The sequence below is a fragment of the Pimephales promelas genome, chromosome 18 (assembly GCF_988280905.1).
Source record: "Pimephales promelas chromosome 18, fPimPro1.hap1.1, whole genome shotgun sequence".
NCBI classification, from domain to species: Eukaryota; Metazoa; Chordata; class Actinopteri; order Cypriniformes; family Leuciscidae; genus Pimephales; species Pimephales promelas.
Window position 1 is genome coordinate 17,321,527 of NC_142786.1, and position 18,567 is coordinate 17,340,093.

Genomic DNA, 18,567 nt, shown 5'->3' on the forward strand with positions numbered 1-18,567 from the left:
CGGCCCAGTGGAAGTGGACCTGTTTGCGTCTCAAGAGACGACCCACTGTCCGCTGTGGTTTTCCCTCACCCCTCCAGCCCCACTGGGGCTGGATGCTATGGTGCAGACGTGGCCGAGGCTGCGTCTGTATGCATTTCCCCCGATCGCTCTGCTCCCGGGAGTTCTGGAAAGGGTCCGTCGCGACGGGATCAGTCTACTGTTGGTAGCCCCGTTGTGGCCGGCCCGAGTATGGTTCTCGGACATAATATTGCTCTTAGACGGCCCTCCGTGGGAGATTCCCCTCAGGAGGGACCTGCTGACACAGGCGGGGGGCTCAATATTTCACCCTCGGCCGGAGTTATGGAAACTGTGGGTCTGGCCCCTGAGGGGGCACAGTACCTAGAGGCCGGCCTGTCAGCTGGAGTAGTGGAGACCATACTCAGCTCTAGAGCTCCCTCCACGAGGAAACTGTATGGTTTAAAGTGGAATGTGTTTATTGATTGGTGTAGGAGGCGTGAGGTTGACCCAGTTAACTGCCCAGTGGCTTCAGTGCTGGAGTTCCTCCAAGATCGCTTCTCCTCTGGTCTTACCCCGTCCACGCTCAAGGTGTACGTGGCTGCCATTGCGGCTTTCCACGCTCCGTTGGGTGATGGGTCTCTGGGGAGACACCAATTGATCGTACGTTTCCTCCGTGGAGCTTGGAGGATGAGACCTGCGGCTCGTACCAGGGTTCCCTCTTGGGACCTGGCAGTAGTTCTAGAAGGATTGGCTGAGGCCCCCTTCGAGCCACTGGAGTCGGCTGAGGCCAAGAACCTAACGCTGAAGGTCGCTTTTCTGTTGGCCATCACTTCTCTGAGGAGGGTGGGAGATCTTCAGGCGCTCTCCATATCTAACGAGTGCCTGGAGTTTGCTCCAGGCAACATTAAGGCCATCCTTCACCCTAGGCCTGGCTATCTGCCTAAGGTGCCATCTAATGTTGCACGGCCTACGGTTCTGCAGGCATTTCATCCCCCACCTCACCTGACGGCGGATGAGGAGAGACTTCATAGGCTCTGCCCTGTCAGAGCACTAGGGATATATATTCAGAGGTCCTCTTCATGGCGGAAGGCGGACCAGTTGCTGGTATGTTTCGGGTCGCCCAAAAAGGGGTTTCCGGCCTCAAAACAAACCATCAGCAACTGGATTGTCAATGCGATTTCCACAGCTTATCAGGTGCGCGGTATGCCTTCACCTTTGGCTGTGAGGGCCCATTCCACTAGAGGCATAGCATCCTCTAGGGCCCTTCTCGCAGGGGCCCCCATCCAGGAAGTCTGCGATGCAGCTGGATGGGCTACCCCACATACCTTCATTAGGTTTTACAGCTTAGACATTCCGTCGACACCCGGCTCTCTTGTGCTCGCGTCCTGAGTGTGCCTGTGAGCAGCTTCACACCAGGACAGGCAGGGCGCGTTGTGGCGTAGTGGGTACTCGTTCCCCCAAAGTGTCACTTGGACGCAGTTTGAGTTCCCTCGATAGGGAACGTCCTCAGGTTACGACTGTAACCCTTGTTCCCTGAGAAGGGAACGAGAACTGCGTCTCGTGGCCACGCCTTCCCCTGCCTGGGAGCGCTTGCTTCATCACAGAAGCTGACATGTTGTGTGTGCCGGTTCCTTATATATGCTTCCGCCTATGTGTCGTCACACATCACGTCATCACGTTGATCCAATCGGAGATTGGCTTAGTTTCATTCATGCTTCAGAGACGCTACGCTGAGGGGCGTTCCCCCAAAGTGTCACTTGGACGCAGTTCTCGTTCCCTTCTCAGGGAACAAGGGTTACAGTCGTAACCCGAGGACGTTTTCTGGTACACTGATATATTTCTTCCTCCGTGTTTCTAGGGTTTCCAGCATAAATATTTATTCTTAAATCAAGATGGAGAATCAACATAACTTTAGATATTAAGTCTTGTTCATGAGAATGAAGTGAGTTTGTGCTTAAAACAAGAGCAAATATCATCTTAAAATTTCATTAGAAAAATCATCTTGAATGAGGTTTATTTTCATTCCCTTTATTTCCCTGATTTTCAATATCTTACTATCTTCAGTCATGTTGCTTCTGCAGTAAATGTATCTTGATTTAAGAGATATTTGAGCTGGAAAACGAGACATGATTTTTGTCAGAGTTAGATCTCATGACACAAACATACTAAATAAAACTGTGATCCATAAAGTGGTTCAGACCAATACGATACGTTCAATGAAACGATGAATGTTGCAAACACACATTGCGAGCGTGAGTCTTGCAGTGCACAGTGTTGTGTGTTTCCGAAGTGATCGCACCTGTGTGGACGATCCTCTCGATCTTGATGCTGGAGACGTCCAGCTCTTTGGCGAAGGCATGCACAGCCTGGAGGAGGTCTTCACACGTCTCCGGGTCAATGTAGGTCCGCCTGGTTGGGATTTTAACTGAAATGTAAGAAAAAGTTCTCATTAGTGCTGCTTAGGGATGGGTATCGTTAAGGTTTTATCGGTATTACTATTCTTACAGATACCGCTTATCGATACGGTACTTTAACGGTATTCTTATCGGTTCTTTTTGGTGTTTTTTATTATTTAATATTTGAAGAATTAAGAACATAATTAAACTTTATATTTTGAAATGTAAAATAGAAAAAGCAAAACGAAGAAAAATATATTTTTGTTATGCAGCAGTGTGCAGGCTTTTTTTGTTTATACAAAAAGGACACATAAGAAAAAAACAAGTACAAACACAAGAATACAATTAATCAAAGATACAAATTATATACAAAGTGCTTTAATTTCAGGAAGGTCTACTAACATATCTTTTCAGGTAATTGTTTCTGTCTGAAAATCAAATATAAAATAGCACTGTATAGTTTATCATAGATAGAATAATGCTTATTAAATCTAAAGTTACTCATTCAAAAGCTGTGAGTGATTATCTCTGCCTTTTGATGTTTGATTTGCATTAATGGCTGAATCGTCAGCAGGTTTAGGCTATTAGACTGCTGCCCCTTTAAGACCGAGTGCAGATAATGGGGACTGATGCACCATCATTTTCTCCCTATTATTTACGTCCATTTAAGACATTGTGTTTAAGTGAATAAACTCTGTTTAAGTGAATCTCAGAGCTGGTAATTTTGACATTTGTATGTATATTTGATAGTTAAGGACGCACGAAGCCCAAGTATAGGCTATACTTTTCTTGTCTCGTTGCAGTCCGTTTCGGAGCGCGCACCGCCTTGTGAACAGCGTCTCTTGCGCAGGTTTTTGTGTTTTTAATAGCCATTTTCTTGGTCTTGCAACAGTAGAAGACAGCATTTTGCAAGAATCGCCGATCGTGCTGATTCTGATGGTCACGTTTGGGTTTTAGGAAGAACTGACAGCGCTCTGGCAGTGCTGTGAAGTAAAGGAAGTTAAGCTGGACAGATCGTCTCGTTTTTTTAACGGTTTTATCTCAAATATCTTCTTTTTATAATCTTTTGAAGCCGAGATACTAAATATATTAGAATAATATCCCAGATCTAAAGTGTAACCACGCTGAATGTTTAGTTCTGTCCTGGTCGTCACTCATTAAGCAAGGGCTGTCGTGTTGCGCGTGCTGTGGCTTTGCGTGAGAGATCGCTCTCTCTCTTCTCGCTCTCTTCTGAACTGCGAATTTCAAATTTGCATCACAGACAAATGGTTTAATTAAAATATAGTTTATAAAAAGAAATGGCTGGCGATATAAACATGTTCAAGATAACGTCTTTATAGGAATAATAAGTAGCCCAACTAACGTCCGAGCTTAACGATACAGCGGTCTTTCAAAATTCAGTAGGCTACCTGGGCCCGTTTAATACCGGGTGTTGGTACCCATCCCTATATGCTTACTAAATCAACTTATAATAATAATAACTTTATTCTAGATCTGCTGTAAAGCCTAAACACTCTCTGTTACTGTAATCTCCTGTTATCACTGTAAAGCTGCTGTGAGACACCTGTTACTGTTACAGCGCTGAATAGATGAAGGAGACTTATTGATGAAATGGGTGAAAACTCCCACAGCCCTTATATCTAGGCCTCCACATCTAGACATTTCTATCAGATTGTGACTGTACACACTGTTATTCTGCAGTGATGTAACCTGAACTGACTGTCTCATACGATAACCGAGATTCGCTGTCGGTGTGGAACGAAGACGGAAATATCCATCACAACATCTCAAAACACGAGAGAACACGAGCGGAAAGAGGCATTCTGGCGTCCATGCGTGTGCGGTGTGTGAACGTGCGGAGGCTAACTCACGCTGTGCATTAAAACGGAATCTTTGTGTGTTTTCGTGTTTTTATATTTAGGCTATGTACATTGTAGGTTCTTTGTGTGTAGTACGCATGTTGAAACACAAGCAACACAACGTTCCCCATGGGGATTATGCTGAAGTCGAGTCACGACACTGTCGGAGGATAAACAACATCCTCATTCAGTTAAACACTAGAACAGTATTGTGGCGCTGAGTAATGGACAAGCACTACTAAAATATATAATCGAGTTATATACAGTATACACTAATATAGTGCATATAGTTCTCTTTCCTAATCTAGTTGTCAAATAAACCTGCTATTGTTACAAATACATATTTGCAAGTCACTTATTTGGATTAGAGCATCTGCTAAATGCATGGATGAACATATAGACAGTATAATTATTAGATTGATTTACTTATTTGCATTTATTGAAGAAAAAAAATCAGGAATAAAAATATTTTTTTATGAATGCACAGTATTCTGCTCGTCCAGGTCCAACCCAGATCAGGAGCGAACACCCGCGAAGATCGGGAGCGAACACCCGCCCGGATCGGGAGCGAACACCCGCACGGATCGGGAGCGAACACCCGCACGGATCGGGAACAAACACTCGCCTGGATCGCTCCCGAACACTCCTACAGATCGGGAGGGAGGGAGCAAGCGAACGAACGAACGAACGAACGAACGCACGCACAAACACACACACACACACACACACACACAGACAATCCCACATATACTCTCACACACAAAAACACAACACACAGCGACATATCCCACATACTCTCTGACACACACAGACAAACACACACAGACAGACAGACACACACCGACTAGTCTCGCGTAGCCAGACCTTCAGACTGACGGCTGAAGGTCTGGAATTCATAGCAGTTTTCTTTGGCCAAGGCCCGCCCATAAGGCCGGGCGTGGAAATGTCCCCACAACAACAGACCGGTGTGCAACAAGTCAGTCATCAGCAGTCACCGGAGGCGCTCCTCCTCATATATGGATCAATAGATTAACAACGCTCCACGTTATTAAATTCACCCACGAACTCGCGCTCATGTCCATCTTATGCCCGCTTTGTCACACGGCCAGTTCAACCTCGTATGAATCAGGTTATGTGTGTAAATCACGTGCCCACTCACAACGCGCGCTGCTCGTGCGTCACAGTATGTTCATAAAGCGCTCCCCGTTCACAGTAACCGGGTCGTCTCCAGCTGTAGCTGTCAGCGAGCTGCCGCACATTGAATACTCACATGAGTCAGGCTGCGAATGTAAGTTACGTCCCCGCCCCAGCGCGCTCACGTCTACTAAATAAATGCCTCACCTCCGTACTCGCTACATTCCCTTTAGCCTTTAGCACATCTAGTGGATGCATAATGCAAACCCAGTCAAACATTTGACTCTGCAGTATCGTATATGTGCCTTATAATCCAGAGCGCCCTATATTTGAATACTGAATCGGCCAGCTGCGATGTCATCCCCTTCGATATCCCCTTCGCGGTTTGGTCCTTCACTTGATCTTCCATAATAGATAGAAGGGGACATACAACTACGTTTAGCTGATCTTGATAAATGCTCTTTGTCACTCATGTAAACACAACAGTTTTTCTTCCGCAATCACACGTCTGCGTTTTGTTTCCCAGCGGACTGAAAATAAACGCGACACTGATGCCCCCCGGAAATCCGATAAAATTCAACCAATCAGATGATGACTTCGACATTCCTGAAGTGTTTCCAGTTAAGTGTACCATATGCATCAGACGTTTAGCCAACGTTCCGTGGGCGTGACGTCTGAGGCTGAGACTACACACCGACAGACAATCCTGCATACTATGGCGACAGTGGCGACAGTGGCTCAGTGGTTCATGTGGGTTGTCTACGGACCGAAAGGTTGGTGGTTCAATCCTCGGTTCCACCTGACCAAGTGTCGAGGTGTCCTTGAGCAAGACACCTAACCCCAGCTGCTCCCGACGATCTGGATGGCGCCTTGGATGGCTGACACCGCCGTCGGTGTATGAATGTGTGTGTGAATGGGTGAATGTAAGGCAAAATGTAAAGCGCTTTGGTGGCCATTAGGTCTATGAAGGCGCTATATAAATGCAGTCCATTTACCATATGGGGCGGAGCTACATGGTGGCCAGGGGGGGCCACGGCCACCACTGGTCAAGGCTCGGCCCCCCTCCCAACCTCACGGGAAAATAAATTTAATAATTATAGAAAAATAAAAATAAAACTCCATTAACGGTCTAAAAAGGAAGCTGAAATGTATGCATTTTTTAATCAAGTCATTGATTTGTCACTAACGCTACTAGGGATGGGACGATAACCGGTTTCACTATAAACCGTGATAGAATGTACTGACGGTTAGTATTATCGTTTAAAATTTAATTATCATTAAAACCGTGTTTGATTATCGCGATTTCAATAACTCACTGAATCCTGTCGGCCAGTCTGACGCAGGCGCGCTGCACGCAATATTTTTTTAAATTACTATTCGAGAAGGAATGGTGGAAGGCAGTGATCGTGCTCAGGAGATTTTTCAGCCTTTTAAGAGGACCAAATCTGAGGTGTGGTCATATTTTGGGTTTTACAAAAGTCCTGAGGGAAACTTGATCGAGGATGGTCACCCTGTCTGCCGAACAAAAAGTCACTGCAATAGAAACACTTCAAATCTGCCGAGTCGTCTTGTGTGATCATCACCCGAACGCAAGGCAAGTTAACTTTGACCTCAATACCAAAACTACGTCTGGGAAACAATTGGGCACGAAATGTTGTTTTGAGTTGAAACATTTTATGTCACTCACTTGAAATAGACGTGAAGCTTCCGCGAAGAAAAGTTCGAACGTACAACTTCAAACAAGACTATTATTAAGAGTGATATTTTAAGGGATAGTAAAGTATAGATGCATCACGTATTAAACCGATTTTATTTTTACCACATAATTACGGGGACATATTGAATTGATAATGAGATTAGCTAATGTTTTAAATCTTACTTGTTTATGAATTCATTTTGTAAAACAATCGTCCAGACAAGATATATCACACCAATATTATCAAACTCTGTAAGCAATAAATCAACTCTGATTTCATTTTTGCAATACAATCAAAAACCGGAGACGCAAGACGGCAAGTTGTATTTGAATGAAACAAGAGCGCGCGTCCGTTGTGATATGGATGTGCGCTGTGTAATAATGCGTTGCTATTGACGACGGGCATTATAAAGAAGGAAATGCCATAGAATAGAATCTTGCTTAAAAAACTGCATAGAGAGGCTTGTTTTATTTGTTGTTTGTTGATTTTCAATTATAAAACTTGTTGAAATGTTTTCAGTGTGAGCATCAGTTCTTTTTGAGCACTTTCATAAATTTTTAACAAAAACCGTGATAATATTGATAATCACGATTATTTTGGACACTATAATCGTGATATGAAATTTTCATACCGTCCCATCCCTAAACGCTACAAGCCCCATATTAGCAACATGTTGGGTCACGCCACCATCAACAGTGCGAGACATAACGTGCCTGCATTCTGACAGCGCTTAATGAAGACTAGCAGCTAATCACTGGATATACCACTGTAACTAACAGGTGAGTAAGTTGGTGATACTTGAAAGCATAACATTAATTGAAATGATAAGATCATATTAGTTATCTTCTGACTCAGTTTAATGTGTAAGAATGTGTCGTCGACATAGAGTGAGTTTAGTTAAACAGCGCCGCTGCTGTTATTTTTGCAAACTTGTATGATTATCTGGCTGGCTAGCGCTAGACAGTTAGCTTAAAGGTTCTCTGAGCGATGTGGGGCCAAAACATTTTTTGTCACATACATCAAACGTCTCCTCACTATCGGCTAGCTGCCTGTCCCCTAAACACACTGTAAAAAAACGCGGTCTCTGTAGACACCACAGGCTCCGAAAACGGCAACAAAAATAATCATGTCTCACCCGGACCACGAAACCTAACAAACAGTGTTCCAGCCAATCACTGGCAAGAAGTATTTGAGGGTGGGTCTGGGGGGTTAGTGCACGTGCACATGAAGGGTGTGTGTGTGTGAAGGAGAGCGAAGCATCAGAGGGAAGTTTGAAAAATTGCCGACACGACCAAAGAGACGTCGTTCTGAAGAACAAATTAAAAAGAAGAAGGAGTCGGATAAAGAACGTGCGAAGTTCCGAATTTACATCGGTAGCAAAGCTTTTTAACGATGGCAAGAACTCCGGCGGCAGAAGGGCTTCCAGTCCGACATTCAGGTTGCTCTGTTTTTGCTGGACAGGTGGGTAACGTTGAATAGTTTTTTTCTTCTAAATTGACGCTTATGTTCGCCAAACCCACACAAGGATCTAATTTGCTAGAAATGCACGTTCACAATTATTTCAAGAAGCACGGGAGGGAGGGGGAGGAGATGAGATGCGGAGGAGGGAGGGTCTAGCTAGCCTCCGATTTGTTTGAAAATATTCCGAACGTCAACACCCAGGATCACTTAAAGAACCTTTAAGTCAATTCCAATGTGTCACTTAGGGTACAGGCACTAACTGAAGCGTTCCGTTCACGACGACACGTAAAATCCCTTTTAGACTAATCTGGTCTATTTTTTTCCCAAACGCACGCGCTGGCGTGAAATGGCACTCTTTGTCTGATATTGATTAATTACATTTTTTAACCACATCTTGAATTTTGTGATCATTCACATGCATTGCATTTTAGGGGTTCCAAATACGTAACGCTTTAGAACCTTTTAAGGTTCTATATTGAACCTTTTCTTCTAAGAGTGTAATTGTTACAGCAGACACAAAGCGAACAGAACATTTCAGGGTAACACTTTAGAATACGGTTCCTTCGTTAATGAATAACCACACAAGAACCAATGAGTAACACAATATTAACAATCTAGTAACTATTATTAACTAACAAGAAACTCTGATTAACAAACTAGTAAGTAATAGCACATAGATGAAAGTGGTTGTTCACTATTAACTAATCAATAACTTCTATTTTTTTAATACTTCTCAGAGAATTACTGAAAAAGTTTATTAATAATCTAGTAACTACTAATAGCTACTATTAACTAAAAGAAACTCTTATTAACGAATTAGTAAGTAATAGCTTACAGATGAAAGTGTTACTAGATACTTCTGTGGGAATTACTAATTATTTGGATTCGTATTATAAAGTGAAGATCATTGGAACTAACTAGTAATTACTCAAGTGTTACTAAATACATTTTCTAAAAGTGTACTAAAGTTCACCAAAAATCTCAAACAGTTGCACAAATCATGACTAGATCATGTAGTAACACTTGAGTAATTACTAGTTAGTTCCAATGATCTTCACTTTATAATACAGATCCAAATAATTAGTAAGTAATAGCTCACAGATGAAAGTGTTTCTAGATACTTCTGTGGGAATTACTAATTATTTGGATCCGTATTATAAAGTGAAGATCATTGGAATTAACTAGTAATGACTCAAGTGTTACTACATGATCTAGTCATGATTTGTGCAACCGTTGTAACCTGTTGTGTAATCACAAATAAATTGGATGTTGCACTTAAAATGCAATGGTTTACCTAAATAAATTATCGCCTAATATGACAATTTATATTGTGTCTTTCTGTCATTTGCACTAAAAACATCCCTGTCTCATGATAAGGTCCCTAACCCCTCACATAATGATGACACATTGCACTCGCACATTTATCAATTAGACATTATTAGTGTTATAAGGGAGTTCAATCCATTGTTTATGGCCTGACGAGCCGCGCGTGAGTTTTAGTAATAGTAGTTTTTGACAATCAAGTGCCACCCCAAATAAAAGACTGGCACAAGCTGGCCCCCCCAGAAATAATGTCCTGGCTACGCCCCAGCTGCATAGGCCTATATACTCTCGCACACACACACACACACGCACACACACACACACACACACACACACACACACACACACACACTACTTTATCCTCTCTTTTATTGTTTGCCGATATTCCCCAGAGGAATGCTTTGTCAGATGTAGCTCTTCAGACAGATGTAAAGTAGTAAATCTACAGCGAAGAAAATCTGAAAACACTAACAAGCACAAACCCTGCACACACACACACACACACACACACACACAAATCCTGTACATGCTTGTGAGTTTGCATTAACAATAGCATTAAACCCACAGTCTGCGGTTTCACACACTCTTACAAAGTCTCAGTGTTTTCATAATGACAGCTAAAGCTCTGATCCTAACAATGTTTCTGGGTCATCCAAAAATACACATAAAACAAAAAGAACTCGCATGCAGAACGGGAAGAGCTTATAGAGCGGTGGAAGAACAGATCTGTGAAACAAACGGAAGAGGGAGAAAGAGAGATCGTTCACGACGGGTCACAGAACCACACACACACAGGAATATTAATGCACGTGGATCATCACACTAACATCTGGCTAGAGTTTGTGAAGCTTTGAGGGAAAACAGCAGAAAGAGAGAGAGAGAGAGAGAGAGAGAGAGAGAGAGAGAGAGAGAGAGAGAGAGAGAGAGAGAGAGAGAGAGCCAAGGTTTATTGATTTTATTAATCAGATTTTTTGCCACTTTTACTAAATAAAGAGTTAAGAGGAGACAAGAAACTACAGGAAAACCAGAGGAAATGAGATCGGAACGTGACAACAGCCAGATTCAAATCTGTCCGTATATAAGCAACACACACACACACATCGGGACGATGGATTAAACCAGCAGAGCTCTGATATGAATATCCATAACTCTATCCATAACGCATAGCACACAATAATGTGAAAAATATTGCAGTGTTTATTCTAAATGATTTATCGCACACACATCATTGTTGTTTTAATAATCTTGAATGAGAATAACTTCCTCTCTTCTCTTCTCTGAGTATGAACTGAATATGGCATGTGTGTGTGTGTGTGTGAAACATGATAATGGACTCCCGCATTACACAGGCTGATGTAAAAGCACGTACACAGACTTAAATGTTAATGCAGTGGCACTTTAATCTCTCTCTATCAGTGATTCTCTCTCTCCTAATCTCTCAGTCTGTGATGTGCTTAGAGGAGTAAAGCCAGGGGTCTCATTTATAAAACTGTGCGTAGGATCCTTACTAAAAGTGTACGTGCGCCTGAAAGCCAAAAATGGCGTACGCAAAAAAAAAAAAAAAATTCAGACTTATAAAACCGTTCGTACGCCAGAACCTGCGCAGAATTCACTTTATAAATCCTAGTCAGCAGAAGAATGCGCGCACATGCGTCTCCTCCCCGAAATAACCATATATGGAGATTTCAACGCCTAGTTTAAATATGCATCCTCATCTGCATATCATTTGCAAATGATTATTCATCCATGTGATACCATGTTTAACGGTACAAGACGTTAGGAAAATATGAAATACGGATGTGCCGTCACATTATTACAAACATTTTTTTTAGTAGCCTATCCTTGCCTTGTTTTTGAATAAATAAATCAAATAGTGTTAAATACATTTCAGAGAAAGTTTTTCTCAGTCTTTTCCACTGGTATTTTAATTGATTTATATTTTTAATGGAAACATAGACCTTGTTATGCATTATTTGCACGAAACAATTTTCTCAGACAATCTGCTATGGGCTATGTGCACAACCGTAGTTTCGAACTTCCGCTTTTGTCAGTAGTCGGCGTATCAGTTTCCGGTCTACGACTGGTCATCCGCATCCACTAATAAACAAACAAGATGAGTGCTGCTGTTGTACGAAAAAAAAAAAGAGTTCTTAAACACATCTAAGTTTCTAAGAACTGTAGTGGATCTAACGTCCGTTTCACACCCATTTGCAGTGTGTGTTAGTGCTAATAGAGCGTTCACATATTATGATGCGTTTGCACAGTGAATAACGTCCTCGGGTTATGACTGTAACCCTTGTTCCCTGAGAAGGGAACTCAAACTGCGTCAAATGACACTCTGGGGGAACGCCCCTCAGCGTAGCGCCTCTGAAGTATGAATGCAACTATGCCAATCTCTGATTGTTGTTGCGTCATGACGTAATGTGTGACGGCACATAGGCGGAAGCTATATAAGGACCCGGCACACATGAGATGTCAGCTTCTGTGATGAAGCAAGCGCTCCCAGGCAGGGGAAGGCGTGGCCACGAGACGCAGTTCTCGTTCCCTTTTCAGGGAACAAGGGTTACAGTCGTAACCCGAGGACGTTCCCTATCGAGGGAACTCAAACTGCGTCAAATGACACTCTGGGGGAACGAGTACCCACTACGCCACAACGCGCCCTGCCTGCCCTGGTGTAAAGCTGCTCACAGGCACACTCAGGACGCGAGCACAAGAGAGCCGGGTGTTGACGGAATGTCCAAACTGTAAACCTAATAAAGGTATATGGGGTGGCCCATCCAGCTGCATTGCAGATCTCCTGGATGGGAGCCCCCGTGAGAAGGGCTCTAGAGGACGCCAAGCCTCTGGTGGAATGAGCCCTCACAGCCACAGGTGAAGGCATACCGCACACCTGGTCGGCCGTAGAAATAGCATGGACAATCCAGTTGCTGATGGTCTGTTTAGAAGCGGGAAGCCCCTTCTTGGGGGACACAAAACACATCAGCAACTGGTCCGCCTTCCGCCATGAAGAGAGCCTCTGAATGTAGATCCTCAGTGCTCTGACAGGGCAGAGCAAGTGAAGTCTCTCTTCATCCGCCATCACATGGGATGGAGGATGAATCACCTGCAGAACACCATAGGCCGTGCCACACTGGATGGCACCTTAGGCAGATAGCCGGGCCTAGGGTGAAGGATGGCTTTAATGTTGCCTGGAGCAAACTCCAGGCACTCGTTAGATATGGAGAGAGCCTGAAGATCTCCCAACCCTCCTCAGAGAAGTGATGGCCAACAGAAAAGCGACCTTCAGCGTCAGGTTCTCGGCCTCAGCCAACTCCAGTGGCTCGAAGGGGGCCTCAGCCAAACCTTCGAGAACTACTGCCAGGACCCAACTAGGAACCCTGGTACAAGCCGCAGGTCTCATCCTCCAGCCGCCACGGAGGAAACGTACGATCAATTGATGTCTTCCCAGAGGTCCATCACTCAGAGGAGTGTGGAAAGCCACAATGGCAGCCATGTACACCTTGAGTGTGGACGGGGTAAGACCAGTGGAGAAGCGATCTTGGAGGAACTCCAGCACTGAAGCCACTGGGCAGTTAACTGGGTCAACCTCACACTCCCTACACCAAATGGTGAAAACATTCCACTTCAATCCGTACAGTTTCCTCGTGGAGGGAGCTCTAGAGCTGAATATGGTCTCCATTACTCCAGCTGATAGGCCGGCCTCTAGGTACTGTGCCCCCTCAGGGGCCAGACCCACAGTTTCCATAACTCTGGCCGAGGGTGAAATATTGAGCCCTCCGCCTGTGTCAGCAGGCCCCTCCTGAGGGGAATCTCCCACGGAGGGCCATCTAGAGCAATATAATGTCTGAGAACCATACTCGGGGCCGGCCACAACGGGCTACCAACAATAGACTGATTCCGTCGCGACGGACCCTCTCTAGAACTCCAGGGAGCAGAGCGATCAGGAATGCATACAGACGTAGCCTCGGCCACGTCTGTACCATGGCATCCAGCCCCAGGGGGGCTGGAGGAGTGAGGTGAAAACCACTGTGGAGAGTGGGTCGTCTCTCGAGACACAAACAGGTCCACTACCACTGGGCCAAACCTCTGAGATATTGACTCCACCACCTCGGGGTGGAGTCACCACTCCCCGGGCCTCAGCCCCTGTCTCGACAGGACGTCTGCTCCCTGATTTTGACTCCCCGGGATGAATGTCGCTCTTAGAGACAACAATTTCTCCTGGGACCACAGGAGGATCTGATGCGCCAATCTGCATAGAGGGCGAGACCTCAGACCCCCCTGATGGTTTATATAGGCCACTACTGACATATTGTCTGACCTCACGAGGACATGGTGACCTCTGAGGTCTGGCAGGAAAATCCTCAGAGCCCGGGAAACCGCCAACATTTCCAGGCAGTTGTGTACCAGGAGGAATGATGGTCCTGCCATAGGCCTGTCGTAAAGCAGCCGTCCATGACCGCACCCCAGCCCGTGAGGGAAGCGTCTGTCGAGACGGTTTTCCGGCGACATGACGCTCCCAACACTGGACCTTGGGACAGAAACCAAGCTTTCTTCCACATAGATAGGGAACGAAGGCATCTGCGCGTAACCCTGATCGTGCGGAACGGATTTCCCCTCAGGGAAAATCCCTTGGTTTTAAACCACCACTGAAGGGCCCTCATGAGCAGCAGGCCAAATGGAATGATGTTGGACGCTGCTGCCCTGAGTCCCAACACTCTATGGAAATGTTTGACAGTGATGGCTTGGCCCAGCTTTATCCCAGCCACTGTGGCCAGGATGGATCCGACTCACGCGGGAGACAGCCATGCCCGTATCGTGACCGAATCCCACACCACTCCCAGGAACGTCGTTCTCTGGGCTGATGTCAACACGCTCTTTTTCGTGTTGAGTCTCCACCCCAACTTTTGGATGTGGGCGAGGACAATATCTTGATGCTGAACCGCCTGCTCTTGTGACTGAGCCAGAATGAGCCAGTCGTCTATAAAATTGAGCACCCTGATACCCTCGAGTCTCAGGGGTGCTAGAGCTGTATCCACACATTTGGTAAATGTGCGGGGTGAGAGTGCTGGGCCGAACGGAAGAACCCGATATTGGTACGCTTCGCCCCCGAAAGCGAACCTCAGGAACTTCCTGTGAGATGGAAGGATGAATATATGACAGTAAGCGTCCTTCAGATCTATCGTGACAAACCAATCCTCGGATTGAATTTGTTTCAAAATTGTTGGTGAGCATCTTGAATCTGAATCTCCTCAGAGAACAGTTCAAGTGCCTGAGATCTATTATCAGACGCAACCGCCCCATCCTTCTTGGGAACTATGAAGTAGTGGCTGTAGAGCCCGGACTCCCTGTCTAGTGGAGGAATATGTTCCATGGCCTCTTTTTCTAGAAGGGAGTTTACTTCCTGTTCCAATACCCCACCCTGCACTGGGTCGACTACAGTCCAGATCACCCCATTGTATCTGGATGGGTTGAAACCGATCTGCAGCCTGTACCCATTCTGAATGGTGCGCAGGGCCCTATTTTACCAAGGGAACCAGGCTCTCGAGCCTGGCCTCGGGTATTAATCGGAATTCGTTCTTGATCCCCTGAAGCGGATTTCCTGCAGGGCTGGACCTAAAACGATTCTCGATGGGCGGACGCGATTGCTGCCTGGCTGCAAGCCTGTGGGGCGGACAGTGCAGCCTGCGTTCGCTGGAAACCGATGCGTTCCGAAACGTGTTTAACGGCGGGAGAGCAACATCGATTTCTTGCGGGCTCCGCAAAAGGGACGACTTTGTTCGCTCCACCGCGGGTGGGGCTGCCCGCAGAGAACCTAGGCTGGCTAGGACCTCTTTGTGGAAGCCTTTATAGCCTGCAGGACGACCCTCAGGTTGCCCTGTTTAGGCTGAGGCTTCGTCTGAGAGTGCCGTCTATGCCCCCAAGCTCCTAGAGGAGGGGCTCTAGAAGCGGTACTCTTTCACCAAACAATACTGTTTTAATATTATTACAGTCTCGTAATCTACACGCTGCCTCGGCAAACGTGAGATTTGAGCCGTAACAATATATTTGGCTTTCATCCCTCGAGAAGAAAGTCAACAGATGTGAGGCTGAAATATCAGACAGCGCATGTACTAATTTGTAGGCCTATGCGTCGAGATATTTCTCAATGAACACTGCCAGCACCCTCAGGAGCTGACTGTGAATGCCTCACACACAACAGTATTATTTATTTTTACTATTTAAAATTGTTATTTACAGATTATGTGTCCTTATTATTATAGACTCATAATATACGCGCTGCCTCGGCAACGACGAGACTCGAGTCATTCACAATATATTTGGCTTTCATCTCTCGAGAAAAAAGTCAAAAGGTACGAGGCTAAAAACACCCGAACGCACGGCTGTGTGTGCGTCCAGATTTTTCTCAATGAACACAACCAGCGCCCTCAGGAGCTGACTGTGCATGCCTCGCCCCCACACAGAATCTTTATTGCAGAGTAGACCGAATCTGCGCGCTGCCTTGACAACGCGAGATCCGAGCCACTATAGATTTTTTATTGCAATTCAGACCTTGGCAAACGCGAGATCCCAGTCACAGAATCTTTTTTTTTTTTTTTTGCAGAGTAAACTCGTAATCTACACGCTGCCTTGGCACACGCGAGATCCGAGCCACTAGATTCTAAATTACAATGCAGACCTTAAATCTACGCGCTGCCTCAGCAAACGCGAGATCCCAGTCACAGAATCTTTATTGCAGAGTAAACTCGTAATCTACATGCTGCCTTGGCAAACGCGAGATCCGAGCCACCAGATTCCATATTGCAATAATTCAGGACAATTCTTATGGGACAAACAACACCAAATAAGACAGACAGTTTGACACAGAGCGCTTTGCTGAAGAACAAAAAGCTGACATCTCATGTGTGCCGGGTCCTTATATAGCTTCCGCCTATGTGCCGTCACACATTACGTCATGACGCAACACCAATCAGAGATTGGCATAGTTTCATTCATACTTCAGAGGCGCTACGCTGAGGGGCGTTCCCCCAGAGTGTCATTTGACGCAGTTTGAGTTCCCTCGATAGGGAAATGATCCGCGGCTGTACAACAAACACATACTTAATATTTTTATTCTTTTTTGCGCGTCGATCAAAATGTCTATTTTGTGCAGCCACTGCGCACGAAGGTTGGTGTTTATCAGGAAGCAGTAGAAGCTCAAATGGCTGTTAGCGACTTGAAGCTGAGCAAAGTGCCGCACAGCAGTCTCCTACGCACCATGTAAACAGGTTAGGGCTTTCACTTTTCACTGATGTGGTACATATAACAGCAGCACAGCGATCGTTTCCACGCCGAATCTATTTCTGCTGTGCTGCAAACGCTGGTGGTCAAAATGATAAAGATTGACCTGAAAATGTAGTAATTTCACCATAAATGCGTTTAATTAAATAAAATGTAGTTATCTCACCATAAATGCACATTTAATTAAGGAAAACTACAATTTACTTCAACCAGGCGACAGAATGAACTCGTCTCGATCGTGGAGGTGGAAAAATAAGTTTTGTGACATGAAAGATCTATTGTTTTATAATTAAGATGCAAAAGAAAAGGCGAGTCGGCTGCTTTTGTCAATTTCAAGTTTTAATTTAAATTATTTGTGATTTTAATATAGGAAATATTTGACCACTTGCTTGAGCAACTTGTAATGCATGGAGTAAAAAAAAAAATGCATTTTTGAACCTGAAGGGTTCTACAAGCTGAGCGGACTATAAATATCTCCGGTTGCTAAATAAACCAGGCGAGTTATTATTAGTAAAAACTTGATTTAGCCTAATTAAAATATAAACTAGCAGCTAATGTTTTAAAAATGTTTTATTTGGCAAGTGACCATGGTATAAGCGGGTTAATGCCCTTCGAGGTGTCCATTGTCAGGTTTTAATGGACTTCGGCGGAGGCAACCGTCCTCCGCTGCGCGTCGGCCGGTTCACTCCATTAAAACCTGACAATGGACACCTCGTCGGGCATTAACCCTTACGCAGCTCATATCTGTTGCTTTCGGTGACGTGCACTTCATTAATTCTGTATATAGCGCGGGAATTGAAGATCAGATTATATCCGTTTTGCAAAAACACATTTATGTGACCAGGTGTAGCCTAAATAGAATCGTTTTGATAAATCAGATAGCTATCCAATCTGAGAAAACGCATGAAGTGGCCAGGTGTAAACAGCCCCAAAGAGACCGGCTTGTAGTTCATTCCAAACCCCAACGCAAACTCCACGTAAGACAAAGAAAATACAACTTCTGTCTGTCCAGTGCCAGTCGTCGGAATAAGACGAGAGTCAACATCGGGAAGGCTTTCAACAAACGGAGAGATGTCTGCTCTAGGGCTCAAACGGGTCCTATACAAAATAATAACTTTTCATTCATTGTTCATGAACGTGTTTCCATAATTATACAATCATACATGGATACAGTAAGCACATAAAACAATTCAATATGGAGATCGATGGAAACAAAAAAACTGAAGTTTTCTACTAACGTTAGCCCTGTTTTCCCCTCAGACACACACATAAGTGTGTACTCAAATGCCTTTCCTTTCATATATTTTAAATGACCTGCAGATTTATAACTGTATTACCTCATTATGACTGTAACAAAAGATGTGTGCCGCACAGTGTGTGGCTGATGCTCTTTTTGTTTATGAACAGCTCGTGCAAACGTAC

At 44.8% G+C, this 18,567-nt stretch overlaps 1 protein-coding gene across 1 annotated transcript in view; it reads right to left on the reverse strand.

Annotated features, from left to right (window-relative positions):
* Positions 1-18,567, reverse strand: part of epha10 (EPH receptor A10) — a 238,340-nt gene that overhangs the window by 24,020 nt on the left and 195,753 nt on the right. Inside the window, exon 10 of the mRNA XM_039654266.2 lies at positions 2,297-2,422. Coding sequence (XP_039510200.2) covers positions 2,297-2,422 — 126 coding nt within the window. The remainder of the gene's footprint in view (positions 1-2,296; positions 2,423-18,567) is intronic.